The sequence below is a fragment of the Acinonyx jubatus genome, chromosome C2 (assembly GCF_027475565.1).
Source record: "Acinonyx jubatus isolate Ajub_Pintada_27869175 chromosome C2, VMU_Ajub_asm_v1.0, whole genome shotgun sequence".
Lineage (NCBI taxonomy): Eukaryota > Metazoa > Chordata > Mammalia > Carnivora > Felidae > Acinonyx > Acinonyx jubatus.
This window is the reverse complement of record NC_069384.1, coordinates 150,192,791-150,207,496: the sequence shown is the minus strand read 5'-3', so window position 1 is coordinate 150,207,496 and position 14,706 is coordinate 150,192,791. Positions and strand designations below refer to the sequence as shown.

The 14,706-nt window shown below is 40.5% G+C and overlaps 1 protein-coding gene and 1 pseudogene across 2 annotated transcripts in view; both read left to right on the top strand.

Annotated features, from left to right (window-relative positions):
• OXSR1 (oxidative stress responsive kinase 1) overlaps window positions 1-14,706 on the top strand; it is a 101,844-nt gene that overhangs the window by 20,944 nt on the left and 66,194 nt on the right. Inside the window, exons 1-3 of one of the 2 annotated variants that reach the window (XM_027040691.2) lie at window positions 187-203; window positions 10,379-10,487; window positions 12,804-12,940. In XM_027040691.2, coding sequence (XP_026896492.1) covers window positions 12,850-12,940 — 91 coding nt within the window. In that variant the 5' untranslated portion in view covers window positions 187-203; window positions 10,379-10,487; window positions 12,804-12,849. Of the gene's footprint in view, window positions 1-90; window positions 204-10,378; window positions 10,488-12,803; window positions 12,941-14,706 lie in introns of those variants that run through there. The other variant, XM_015062770.3, reaches the window with a different exon arrangement.
• On the top strand, window positions 210-5,456 carry LOC128315337 (elongation factor 1-alpha 1-like; annotated as a pseudogene).

The following is a 14,706-nucleotide window of genomic DNA, read 5'->3' as shown; positions in this document are numbered from 1 at the left end:
TTATTCTCTTGTTAAATTGTGTGGGAATTAGAAATGTCATGTTCTTATCTATTCATCTATTCATTTACTCATTTATGTATTTATCTTTAGGGAGCGGAGCAACGGCTGTGGTCCAGGCAGCGTACTGTGCCCCTAAAAAGGAGAAAGTGGCAATCAAACGGATAAACCTTGAGAAATGTCAGACTAGCATGGATGAACTCCTGGTATGCACATCTCCTATTTATTACTTGGAGAAATACACTTCTATGTATATTCGTGTTGGAGTGAAAAATAACCAGAAATTTTTTTATTGCTTTTCTAAAAAAAAGGTTAAGTAATGTTTTTTGTAAATTTGTAAAATAAGTAAAATATTATAAATTAAGTACTGTTTATTGTAAAATTTATAAAAATCCAGGGAAACAAAAAAATTAGTTGTAATCCTCTCATTCTGAGATTAATACTTGCTATATAGTTTTTTAGACTGTGTACATTTAAATATCTTTGTATTTTTATGATAATGTAGCCATCTACTTGTTCTTTTCATTGAAAATTTAATCAAATTTTTCTGTGTCTATATGTATGAATTAAAATGCTTTTCAGTATGTGTGTGCTTTTCCATTACGTAGGTAGACCACATTTTATTTAACCTATTTCTGGTATTGGACAATTTTTTTCTCTTTTTTATTGTTACAAACCTTGCTTCCTTACTCGTCTCTTTCCTTAAACTAGTATCATGCTGGTATCATGCAGTTATGATACCTGGGTTGAGTGGAATATGCTTGAAAAGGCTTTGGCCTCCCAGGAACATGGTACCAGTCTGCATTCTGACCATTGATGCAAGGTGAGAGGCAGAATGACCCCCAAGCAGCATTGCCTTCTCCAAAGGCTGGGGAAAAAGAGAGGAAAGGGAGACTCAAGGATTAGTAGCTACAAGAGATGTTCTGTGGCATTAAAAGCTAGTCACACAGAGATTGTTTTGTACTTCTTTTATGAGCCCTGACACCCAGAGCTGTGGGTGTGTAGTCAGTTTCAGCAATAAGACATGAGGTAGATTTTCAAATCATTTCACTTTGTAAATCCTCAGTTTCTTTGGCTTAAAATGGAAATAACAATATCTGTTTTGTGTACTTCATGAGGTTTTTCTTGAGGATCAAATGACCCAGTACCTGAAAACTATAAACTGCCATGCAAATGTGAGCTAATATTTGTCTAAGTATTTCTTAAGTATTTGTCTAAGATCATGTGCAGTTAGTGATAGAAAGGCAGGAGTTAGGCCTGGGATGATCTGCCAGTCCGGAAGTCTTTCCGCTCCCAGACTGGATTTAATTTCTGGTGTAACCTGCACTGAGTATTAGGGAAGACTGGAATAAAAGGAAAAGGGATAATAGAATTACACATTGAACTTTCAGCAGAGGAAACAGATGCATTTCTTTAGGAGTTGGTAATGTATGAGCAGAAGCTGAAAAAGAAAGTTTCTGGTATGATCTTGAGCCTCTCTGGTGAGAGAACATATACTTGAAGGGAGATGCTGCTGGAAATCCTACACAGTGATCTTGGATTTACGGATGTCTGCAGCCCCTTAGAGCATCATTTGGATATTGAACTGCGGTGATCATACAAAAAGGCTATAAATCGTGAACTAATTCTTTTGAGGAAACACAATTTTTTTTTTTAATGTTAATTTTTGAGAGAGAGAGAGAGATAGCACCTGTGAGGGGCAGAGAGAGAGGGACAAAGGATCTGAAATGGGCTCTGACAGTGGAAAGCCTGATGCGGGACTCGAACTTACAAACTGTGACATCATGACCCGAGCTAACGTCAGACAGTTAGCTGACTGAACCACGCAGGTGCCCCTTGAGGAGAAACAAAATTTTTAACCTATATAATTAAGACTGGAATTTGAGAAGCCCAGTATGAATTTGTATCATTTGTCAGTTACTTTACATAACCCTTAAGGAGAGCTTACAGGTGAATGAAAGTCTTATTATTTATTACTTTATGATTAAAGAAATGAAAGTTCAAAGTTTAAATAACTTGACTGTGTTCATGTGACCATAATAGCAAACATCTTTTCAGTGATAGGCACTTAAGTGTACTTTACCCTCCTAAATGCCTCCCATGAGACAGGTAGTAGCTACATTTTAGATGAAGGAAGTAAATCCTACGATGAGTGACAGGGTCCGGATTAAAAATCAGGTCTTTCTGAGTCAGGTCTATCGTTTTCTACTTCACATAATGCTAACTAATTGTAATCTTGCCTCAAAAGTAGAACATCTGTTCTCACATGTTTGACGTCTTGAAAGAAACATTTGTGTATTAATACTAGGGCCTCACTTGTAGAGGAATGCGTGTTTGGCATGCCTTGGTAAAAGAAATAGGTTAGCTTTCTCGCCATGGGTTTGCCTCCAGAACACGCGTGGCGTGAACACCACCACTTGAACCTAAACCAAAATGGGAAGAGACTCCTATCAACGTTGGCGTCATCGGACACGTAGGTTCGGGCAAGTCTGCCGCTACTGGTCATCTGTCTGCAAATGTGGTGGGATTGGCAAAAGAACTATGAAAAAATTTGAGAAGGAGGCTGCTGAGATGGGAAAGGGCTCCTTCAGGCACACCTGGGTCTTGGAGAAACAAAGCCAGACGTGAACGTGGTGTCACCGCTGGTATCTCCCCGGGGAGATTTGAGACCAGCAAGTTCTACATGACCATCATTGATGCCCCGGGACTCAGAGACTTTATCAAAAACATGATTACAGGCACCTCTCAGGCGAATTTGAAGCAGGTATCTCCAAGAAGGGGCAGACCCGTGAGCATGCCCTTCTGGCTTACACACTGGGTGTAAAACAACTTATTGTCGGCATAACAAAATGGATTCCACTGAGCCCCCCTACAGCGGAAATCGTTAAGGAAGTCAGCGGCTACATGAAGGAAATTGGCTACAACCCCGACACCGACACCGTAGCATTGGTGCCAATTTCTGGTCGGAATGGTGACAGCATGCTGGAACCAAGTGCTAACGTGCCATTGCTTCAAGGGATGGAACGTTAAGTGTAGAGTGGCAATGCCAGTGGAACCACACTGCTTGGAGCTCTGGATTGCGTTCTGCCACCTGCTCGTCCAACTGACAAGCCCTTGCGTCTGCCCCTCCAGGATGTCTACAAAATTGGCGGTATTGGTACTGTCCCTGTGGGTCGAGTGGAGACCGGTGTCCTTAAGGCAGGCCTGATGGTCACTTTTTCTCCAGTGTCACAACTGAAGTAAAGTCTGTTGAAATGCACCATGAAGCTTTGAGTGAGGCTCTTCCTGGGGACAACGTGGGCCTCAGTGTCAAGAACGTATGTGTCAAAGATGTTCGTCGTGGCAGCGTGGCTGGTGACAGCAAAAATGACCCACCAATGGAAGCAGCCGGCCTCCCGGGCTCTGGTGATTATCCTGAACCATCCAGGCCAGGTCAGTGCCAGATACGCACCTGTGCTGGACTGTCACACAGCTCACATCACCCGCAAGTTCGCTGAGCTGAAGGAGAAGATGGACCGTCGTTCTGGAAAAAAGCTGGGAGATGGTCCTGAGCTCTTGAAATCTGGTGACGCTGCCATCGTTGACATGGTTCCTGGCACGCCCATGGGTGTCGAGAGCTTCTCTGACCTCCTCTGGGCTGTTCGCTGTTGGTGACATGAGACAGACGGTTGCTGGGGGTGTCATCAAAGCGGTGGACAAGAAGGCAGCTGGAGCTGGCAGAGTCACCAAGTCTTCCAGAAAGCTCAGAAGGCTAAATGAATATTATCCCCAATACCTGCCACCCCAGTCTTAATCAGCGATGGAAGAACGGTCTCAAAACTGTTTGTATCCGTTGGCCATTTAAGTGGAATAGTAAACGACTGGTTAATGACAGCAATGCATCGTAAAACCTTCAGAAGGAAAGGAGAATGTTTTGTGGACCATTTTGTGTGTGTGTGTGTGGCAGTTTTAAGTTACTAGTTTTTAAAATCAGTACTTTTTAATGGAAACAATTTGGCCAAAAACCTGTCACAGAATTTTGAGACCCACTAAAACTAAAGTTTAATGAGAAAAAAAAAAAAAAAAAAAAAAAGAAATAGGTTAGATCTCCATCATTTTGCCCACCTAGTCCAATAAGCTTTAGATTGCAAATATAGTATTTACATATTTGACAAATAAGTGAAGGGAGGAGGAGGGTGACTTGTAGTAAAGCACATTTAAGATAATTGGCTTTTTTGGGGCGCAAACAAGTAAGGTCCCACCAAAGCCTGAAGAAACATCAGGAATATAAAGAATGTTGGATTTATGTGTGGTATTTGTAGGGTCAGGAGCTGAGATCTGAGTGAGAAGGGCTCTGTTTCTGAGAGTCGAGAAGCCCTTTAAGTTTATCTTAAAAATCTTTTAGATCAACATACCAAACTTTTGGTGTTGTGATTTTTAATTTTTTTTTTCAAAATTATCTTTACAATAACGTAGAAAGGGTGCTGACGCGAACCAGATTATAGGTGTGTATCCTGTGTGACAGTTATCAGTGAGGAGGCAGTATAGCGCTCCTTTCTTTTGTCAAAATGTTTTCGTGTCTGACAGCCTTTGCTAAGCGTGATTGGGAAATCAGCTGTCAAATTTTACTACATTTATTTTCTCCAGAGATATTATTCACAGGCACACTATGCAGTATTTTGAGCTTTTTCTCTTCTCTGGTAGATACTAGGACTAGATTCATTGGACAAACACTTGAGGGGAACATGAAGAGACTTAAAATGTCTTTCTATCTACTAGGAGGCTCACAATCCAGTTGAAGAGTTAAAACTCTTGGGATGCCTGGCTGGCTCAGTCGGTTAAGTGTCTGACTCTTGATCTCAGCACAGGTCTTGGTCATGAGTTCAAGTCCTGCGATGGGCTCCACCCTGGGCATGAAGCCTATTTGGGGGGGAAAAAAAAATTTAAGACTCTTGTGTCCTATACAAGGCCAAGCATGACAAACACCTGGAAGAGGTATTAAGTACTTTGAAGTAAGAGAGGAGGCATTCTCCTGGTTACAAAAATGGAGACCTCCGTGGAGATGTTTGTGTTCTGGCCCACCAGAGCTGAGGGATACTTTGAACAGAGATAGAAACCTTACTAGGCAGGGGTGTGGAGTTGGGAAAGAATTATTTTTATGTATATATTCATAAATATTAATATCCCTGAAACGTTTTCATAAAATAATTTTAATTATGTGGGACACACACTGATTTTCTATTTCTTTTTTTGTTTCTAACATTACCTACTTAAGTTTGTTTCCTGGCCCATGTGGGTTGCAGCCCATAATTTGAGGTACACTGGGCCATACAAAGAGGTATTAAGAGTCTAAATTCAGGCAGTGACAGTAATAATGGAAAGGAAGGCACATTCCCTAGACATTTCATTATTTTATTTTATTTTATTTATTTTTTAAAGTTTATTTATTTATTTTGAGAGAGAGAGAGAGAGAGAGAGAACAGCAGAGGGTCAGAGAGATCTGACCTAATTCCAAGCAGACTCCACACCGTCAGCGCAGAGCCTGATGCGGGACTCAAACTCAAGAACCACGAGATCATGACCGGAGCCAAAACCAAGAGCTGGACGCTTAACCAACTGAGTCACCCAGGTGCCCCCTGCTCAGACATTCGATAGATGGAAGAATTGTTTGTTTCATACTGAGCATTCCATGAGGGCAGGGACTTTATTGTGTTCACTCTGTGTGAGTGAATAACTTAACATCACTTGGGGGCCTGACTGAATGGTGTGAAACAGGTGAAAACTGCTTGCATTGGGGTAATCAGAAAATCAGGAGTAAATGTTACAAATGGAGATGCGTTCCAGGAATGAAAAGTGATCGTTAAGCAATACTTGAGAGCTTCCGGTGGAGAACGAAGTCCACACAAAAGCTGTGGCAGCAGCAGGTAACGGGACTGTCAAGAAAGCACTTTCAGTAGGGGGGTGGAATTCGTTTTGATGTGGAAGGGAGCCACTGGGAAAATTGAGTCAGGAATATAGCACTCTTGCAAAACACTTACATACATATTTTTCCTTTTGAACTGAAAGGGAAAAGGATAATTTCAGTGGGAGTTAAGATAAAGGAACCCTCCCTCCCACCCCTTAAAGGAATAGATGAGAAGGAAAGAAATCTTTAAGGCCCTTTCGGTTTTTGAATTTGATGGTTCTCTGATAGTCTCCTGTTAGAAGACCCTTTGTGAGCTGTCCCTGCCCACCTTCCCCCCCCCCCCCACCACGCCCCAGAGTAAAGCTGAAAACCCTTAGTTTCAATTTAAGACATTGGACAGTTTGACCCCAACTCTGTGCATGAATTTTCACACTGTCTTACCTCCCTCATCCAGTGAGTCACCAAGTCCTATGGTTTATACTTCTTCAGCATAGCTCTTGACTCCTCCCTGTCTTTCCATTCATATTGCCACTTACTTTTTTTTTAGCATTCTGTTTTTTAAAATTATTTTTAGATGTTTATTTTGAGAGGGAGAGAACATGTGCACAAGTCGGGGAAGGGCGGGGAGAGAGAATCCCAAGTAGGCTCCACATTGTCAGCCCAGAGCCTGATCCTGGCTTCAGTCTCATGAACCCGGAGATCGTGATCTGAGCCGAAATCAAGAGCGGGACACTCAACAGACTAAGCCACCCAGGCGCCCCTAAAACTATATTTTGAGATAGTTTTAAACTTCTAGAAGAGTTGCAAAAGAAGTACAGAAAGTTCCTGTATGCTGTTCACCCAGGTTCTCCTGACAGTAACATAACCACAGTGTAAATACCCAAACCGAGTAGTTATTTATAATTTTTCAGGCCACCATTGTCCCTCACCCAGGTCATAGCAACAGCCTTAGGCAGTATCATTGCCTCTAGTCTCGCCTTCCCACACTTATTTTCTAATTGTAGCTAGAGTGTTTTTATGAAATGGCATATATAGTTAAACCTCTGATGCCTTCCCTTTGCTGTTAAGATGAAGCCTGAATTCTTGAACACACTTACACAGTCCTTTATGATACGGTCCCAAGTAACTCAACAGTCAAACCTGTAAAACTTACAGGAAGCCATCCCTGATTATCACTCCTATTTTTTGATAATTGGCCTCTCCAGTGAAATCACGTAGTATCTAGTACTTCTATCAAACTATTTATCATTGTGTGTTGTTAAATTAGTATTGGTCTGACTTCTTCACTCGACTGTAAGTTTCATGAAGGCTCACCCTCGTAGTCAAGCACCTAGCACTGCGCCTGGCACATTGGTAAATGTCCGTTGAAAGCATGAACTGCTTGCCTTAGACAGGTTTACTCATCGCATCCTAAAATATGTCTTGGCGTATTTCATCTTTTGTGTGGTGTGTGCCTCTCACCTTCTACTGCTGTCGTTTCCCTATATCCTACCGCACTAAACCTCGTTCTTACCTCCTTTGCAAGGACTTCTTGCCTACCTTCATTGTTCTTTCCGGAGGATTCTTGTAACGTGCTATCTTTACAACTTGCTGGCAATATATGTTGTCCTATATATTCCCTCTCATATGTACTTCTCATCTCCTTTAATCTTCATAGCACTATGTCAACAGGCAGGTGCTGACTTTAGTTTTACTTAGGTTTTAGTACAGAAGACTGTGTTGGTGACTTTGGAGGTTGGAAAAATGCATACGGCAAGGTCCTTGGCTATAAAGGAATTTACATTCAAGTAGAAACGATAAGAAGAACTAAGGTTCACAGAGCACTGCTTTTGAATCAGAGCCTATGGGCAACTTTTACACAATTGGTTCTACTGTACAAAGACCGAGGGCATAGGGCAAGTACAGTAATTGAATAAGTAAAAAGTTGTATAAAATAGTATTTAATTCATTCGATAAATATTTGTTGAAGGTGTACTGTGCGCCAGGCACAGTGTTAAGTGCCACGAATACAGAGTCTTAGCTTTCATTGAGCTTAAAGTTTTGTGAAGGATACAGAAAAATAAATAAGCAGTTACTATATAATATGATAAGTTCTGCAGTGTTTAGGGAATCTACTTTTTTGTGTGGATTTTTAAACATTCAAGTACAATTAACAAACACTGTTATATATTAGTTTCAGGAGTACAGTATAACGATTAAACAATTTTGTACAATACTCAGTGCTCACGATAAGTATACTCTTAATTCCCTTTATTTCACCCCCTCCCCCCCCCCCCGCACAGACACACTTACCCTTTGGCAACCACCAATTTGTTCTCTGTATTTAAGAGTCTGTTTTTTTGTCCGTCTATTTTCTTGGTTTTGTTTCTTAAATTCTGTATATGAGTGAAATCATATGTTGTCTTCCTCTGACATATTTCACTTGGCCATTATACCCTCTAGGGCCATCCATGTTATTGCAAATGGCAAGATGTCATTCTTTTTTAGGCTAATAGCCCAGTGTGTGTGTGTGTGTGTGTGTGTGTGTGTGTGTGTGTGTGTGTGTGTAATATGCACCAGCTTGCATTTAGGGATCCACTTTTGGAAGTACTTGCTTTCAGGAGCTCTCAGTCCACCAGGGAGGAACAGATAAGTAAGCACCCAATGCACTATCCAGTACCTATGGGCTGTGATATAAAGAGATACACAGGGAGTTTGGAAGCAACCTTGGGGAACTGGTGGAAATGATATTTTGGCTAGATCAGAAGGAAGAATTGGCATTTTTAGCTAGGGTAAAATAATGATGGAAGTCTATTTGAGGCATAGGGAACAATAGGGTTAAATATCCATGGTTGAAGAAGCGTGCTCACCTGAAGTTTACTGTGGCTGGATTGTAGAGGGTATTTTGGGGTAGGGTCAGTGAAGGGAGTAGGATTGAGACTGGAGAGGTAGGCAGGGCCCAGAGCACTCAGGGCTATATGAGGCATTTTATCTCCCCCAACCTAATTTAAATGCATAACCCCAAGGTTGTAGATAAACTTAGAGGGTGCTCAGGTTTCTACTTTGGATTTAGTTTATGACCTTGTCCTGCTTCAGGAGATTTCTTTTCAGAGTGAGAATTGTTAATTAATTCACAAAAATGGGACGAAATGATATTTTCAAAATAAAACAAAACGCACAAACCAAAAAGGAACCTCTACCTGAATAGACATTTTCCCAGAGAAGACCTACAGATGACCAACAGGCACATGAAAAATGCTCAGCATCACTCATCATCAGGGAAATGCAAATCAAAACCACCTCACACCTGTCAGAATGGCTAAAATCAAAAAGACAAGAAATAACAAGTGTTGGTGAGGATGTGGAGAAAAGGGAAGGAACCCTCGTGTACTACTGGGAATTGAAACTGATATAGCCACTGTGGAAAACAGTATGGAAGCTTCTCAAAAAATTAAAAATAGAACTACCATATGATCTAGTAATTATTCCACTACTGGGTATTTACCACCTAAAAATGAAAATGCTAATTTGAGAAGATATTTGCACCCCTGTGTTTATTGCAGCATTACTTACCATAGCCAAGATTTGGAAGCAACCCAAGTGTCCATCTATAGATGAATGGATAAAAAAGATGTGATTTTTACACAGACACACACATAGTGGAATACTACTCAGACATAAAAAATAATGGAGTCCTGCCATTTGTGGCAACGTGGATGGGCCTAGAGGATACTATATTAAGTGAAGTAGGTCAGACAAAGAAAAACAAATACCGTATGATTTCACTTGCATGTGGAATCTAACAAACAAAACGAGAACAAACAAAAAACAGACTGCTAAATACAGAGAACAGTCTCACTGTGGGGGCGCAGGGTGATGGGTGAGCTAGATAAAGGAGATTGAGAGATATAAACTTCCAGTTATAACTAAGTCACAGAGATGGAAAGTCCAGCATGGAGAACATAGTCAATAATATTATAATAATATTGTATGGTGACCACACTTACCGTGGTGAGCAGTGAGTAACGTATAGAATTGTCAAGTCACTGTGTTGTATACCTAGAACTAATACAACATTGTATTTCAACTATCTTTCAATAATAAAAATACATTTTAAAAACAGAATGAAGACACTTTAAGACAAGCAAAACAAAACAAAAACCACCCTCTGTTTATTAGTCATTATGCTCTATGGCTGTAAAACCAGATTTCCCAAGATGCTTTTTCAAGAGCACCTTGAAGTAACAATGTGTGTCCCCACGGAGGCCTTTGCGGTGTTGTGTGAGGCTGTGATAAGTAGTGCATGTTTCTAGTTTCAAAGATTATGAGTGGAATGACTAGTCAGAATGGACTGAGGGAAACTGAGGGTTTTTTTCGTTTAACTCTTCTCAAGGAGGTCAGAGCCATGGAGATCTCACAGAGGTTTAAGCCAGTCTTGGATTTACAAATCTGAATTCACTCGTAGTGTTGTTTCAGGCTTGCGTATAATAAATTAATCATGTTTTCTCTTCCTTGTAGAAAGAAATTCAAGCCATGAGTCAGTGCCATCATCCTAATATTGTGTCTTACTACACGTCTTTTGTGGTAAAAGATGAGCTGTGGCTAGTCATGAAGCTGCTAAGTGGAGGTGAGTAGAGTATGGTGAAATGCTAACTTCCGTTGGTTGGAAAGGTAATAACAATATCCGGTTGGTTTTTTCCTGGTTTGGTTTTCGTGCACATTGGCATTTGAGGAGATGCTGAGGACTTAGTATCTGCTAAAGATGGGAGGGTATGAGCCGAGACAGGTTTCACACGTTGCATTTGGTCGCCATGCCTCTGAAGCCTCACTCCATCTCTGATGGTTCCCCACAGCTTCCTTTGTGCCATGACAGCAACTTGTTGAAGGTTCTGGTCAAGGGTCTGACAATAACTTCTTATGGAATGACCCGCATTTTGGATTTATCTGGTTATTTCTTCCTGGTGATATTTAACTCGATTTGTTTCCCTTGCTTTCTTACAAATTAAAAATTGGACCCAAAGGCTTGATTCGATGTAAGTTCGAAATTTTTGGACAGTATTTTGTGGGTGATGCTGTGTTCATAGTGCATCACACCAGGAAGCGTTGCTTTCTGGTTATATCTTTAATGGTGATGTGAGTTTTGATTGCTTGAGATTTTGACAGCCAGACCTCACCATGGAAAAGTTAACTTGTTCCCCTTTGCAGCTAGCGAGTAATCTGTGAGGTGATACTTGGGCACTGAGAGTATCCAGTTCCCCCTTTTTTTTTTCCCCATTTTTTAAAGTTTATGTGTTTATTTTGGAGACAGAGAGAGAGAGAGAGAGACAGAGAGGGCATGAGCAGGGGAGGGGCAGAGAGAGAGAATCCCAAGCAGGTTCTGCACTGTCAGCGCAGAGCCCTACGTGGGACTCAGTCCCACCAACCGTGAGATCATGACCTGAGCCGAAACTCAGAGTCAGTGGCTTAACTAACTGAGCCACTCAGGCGCCCCTCCCCCCTTACTCTTTCCTTTAATGATTTTAGCATCCATTCACAGTCCTTGTTTGAATTAATTATTCTGTCAAGGGTTGCAGAATGGTGACTTTTCTCATTGCATCCTTTCTTTTACATTTGTAAACTTGGCATTGTTCTGTGTAAAGGAACTTCACCTCGTTAACTGGAGCTCTTTGGGTAATCTGTATTGTGGTTCCTACTAAAAATGCAAGATAAATAATTGATTTTTTTTTTTCAGTACTAATTTTCAGAGTAAAGAGTTGATTTAATACTCACCTCCAGTGGTAGCAAATAGGGTTTGTTTGTTTTTTTCCTTTTTCCTGTTGGGTAAGGCTTTCATTTTTTTTTGAGTGTCATCATAGACACAAGGAATTTTATAGATATAGTGTCTTTCAATGTAGTTTTACTCTCTTCTTTGGATGCTCAGGTCATCCAAAATTTTGTCATTAGGACTCCCTTTAAGCTTATTCCTAGGTCCTTTTGACATGAATGCGTTAGTCTTTGGTTACTTCCTTGTTTTTTGGTTCAGGATTTCCTAGGGTCACGTTTATATTACTTTTCCTAGATCCACAATCAGCCAATACTCCAAGGAGTTCTGATTTTTGTTAGGGGAAAGGTATTTAGAAAGCGTAAGTAGGATGTTTGGTGATTGCTACATCATTATCATCACTTCTAGTTGAAAGAGCTTAGAAATATATTAAAAATTATGATTTGGAATCAATATTTCCATTTCGTGTTTAACATTATAGACTTTTGAAGCTTCTTTGAAATTATACGTGAATCTCTTTTCTCTTATACAGAAAATTTTGGTCCCCAGTATTATGATTAATTATGATGCTTTATCCTGCCATATGTATACAGTTATTTCTGCTTAAGTCCTTAGAATAAAATGTAAGTATTACTGATGGCCAGAAGCAGACCATTGTCACTAGATTGGACATTTTGTTGTTATGGTTATCTGAAGGCCCAAGTCACGTAGTAAATTAGACATTTTGCCAAAGCACGGATTTGAATCGTGGTGAGATTGGGAGGACTAGTGAGTGATGGAGCCACCTGACCTTCCCATCACTGTGCTGCTTGGTTTTTGTTTGCATATGTATTTTGTGTAGGAGCATGATTTTCCATTTTAGAATTGAACACTTGACTTCCCTAGCGAGGCCATAAAGGAAAGAGCATAGGCTTTAGAATTAAATTCCAACTTTCCTACTTAGCCGGTTTATGTCATTGGGCAAATTATTTAAACCCTTTGAACCTGTTAACTTTTCTGTCAAATGGGGATACCTTTCTGTATTTTAGGTATTGGGGAGTAGTAATTGAGATGACGTACGTGAAGCATCTATAATTGTGCTGACATGTAGATGCACAAGAAATTGAGTCATTAATAATAATCCCATGTTATTTGATGCTTTTCAGTGTAGCCAGAATCACCTTTTTGTTTCAATCCCATTAGTGACACACTGGAGAAACTGGATTGCTTTGTTAAAGGCCTTGTTCATATGATGGTTGGAATCCTTGCTAACACCAACCACCTTTCAAGATGGTGGTCAAGCATGGTTCTTTCAGTATGGACAGATATGGGAATATTAGGTAATACTGTATCTTTCATTATTGATCACCTATAGCATAATTTTCTTTATTTGTAACTTACAAAAATGTGTAATACAGAGTTTTTAATGTTTTGCTAAAAAGTCCTCTGATGAATAGCAATACTTTGTCTGCTTAATTCTTTCATCCATACCTGTATGCCAGCCCATCCTTTCTGCTACTCCTGAGCAGAATGAATGTATATTTTTTAAGAAATCCCCGTTTCTTCTGCAGGGAGTATATATCCTGATCTCAGAAAGGGCAGGACATGTAGCTGGGTGGGACATCTATTAAATGTTCCTTTCTGTCTCTCCTCGTCTTAGGTTTACTGGAACAGTGCCCAATTTTTCCAGCCTAGGACTCAGCACGTTTCCTGGGGGATAATTTTCAAACATGTTCCAGCTGTTAACTCTTTTTATAATTGCTTACCTTTTTTTTTTTTTTTTGAGTCAATGTAATCTTACATCTAAGCCTTTAAAAATATTAAAGAATTGCATCTTTTTTTAGGAAAATGAAATCTTGCTTGTTTTAGTCAGAAAGTGAATAAACATTTAAACTGAAGAGATACATTAAATACTTTTAGAAAACAAAAGCTAGACCTGAGCACAGCTTCAAAATGTTTTTTTCTATTATTTACTTATTTATTTATTTATTTATTTATTTATTTATTTTAATGTTTATTTCTGAGAGAGAGAGAGAGAGAGAGAGAGACAGACAGAGCATGAGCAGGGGAGGGGCAGAAAGAGAGGGAGACACAGAATCTGATGCAGGCTCCAGGCTCTGAGCTGTCAGCACAGAGCACGACATGGGGCTCGAACCCACCAACCGTGGGATCATGACCTGAGCCGAAGCCGGACACTCAACCGACTGAACCACCCAGGCGCCCCTAAAATGTTTTTAAAATACAGAGAAACTGTGCCAAGATTTATTGCTCATTTAAAATTCCATTCATCAGATTACTTACTGATCACCACTGCATTGGTGAATCATGTTCCTTGCTCTTATGGGCCTCATAGCTAATAAGGAAAAGTTACAATTAAATAAGTATAAGTATGTAGAGTACCAGGAAGAAGTATCAGGTGCCATGGGAACAGGTACCAGGAGACTGTATTTTATTGAGGGAGAATGGGTGTGGTGGGGTTAACAAAGACTTCCCTCAGGAGGTGACGTTCCTGCTGAGACCAGAGGAATAGGTCATAATTAGCCAGGTAATGTGGGAAGTGGGCGTGATTTCAAGGGAAGGATGGGAGAAGTGATCCAGATAGAGGGAACACCATGCAGAGAAGGTTCTGGAGGCAGGATGGAGGAGTATGGTATGTCTTGCGAAACTGATGGGGGCCTACAGAAGGAGCAGAGAGAGTGAGAGGAGAAGACCATTGAGAAGCAGAGGCTCCCTTTGAGTCATTAAGTCATGTGAATAACCAGAGTTAACAGAAATATGTTTAGGCTATCTTCTTTCACACCAACTTTTTTTAGCCAAAATATATAAAACAAAAGCATATTAAAAAAAAAAGTGCATTTATTTAGAGAGAGCACACGTTTACACACGTGCAGAGGGATGGGGCAGAGAGAGAATCTCCAGCAGGCGTGGCACTGTGAGCACAGAGCCTGATGCGGGGCTCGAACTCACGAACAGCGAGATCGTGACCTGAGCCGAAATCAAGAGTTGGGTGCTTAACCGACTGAGCCATCCAGGTGCCCCCAGATTTCTTTCTTTTAAAAAAAAAAAAATTATTTTAGAGAGAAAGTGTGAGTGGGGAGAGGGGCAG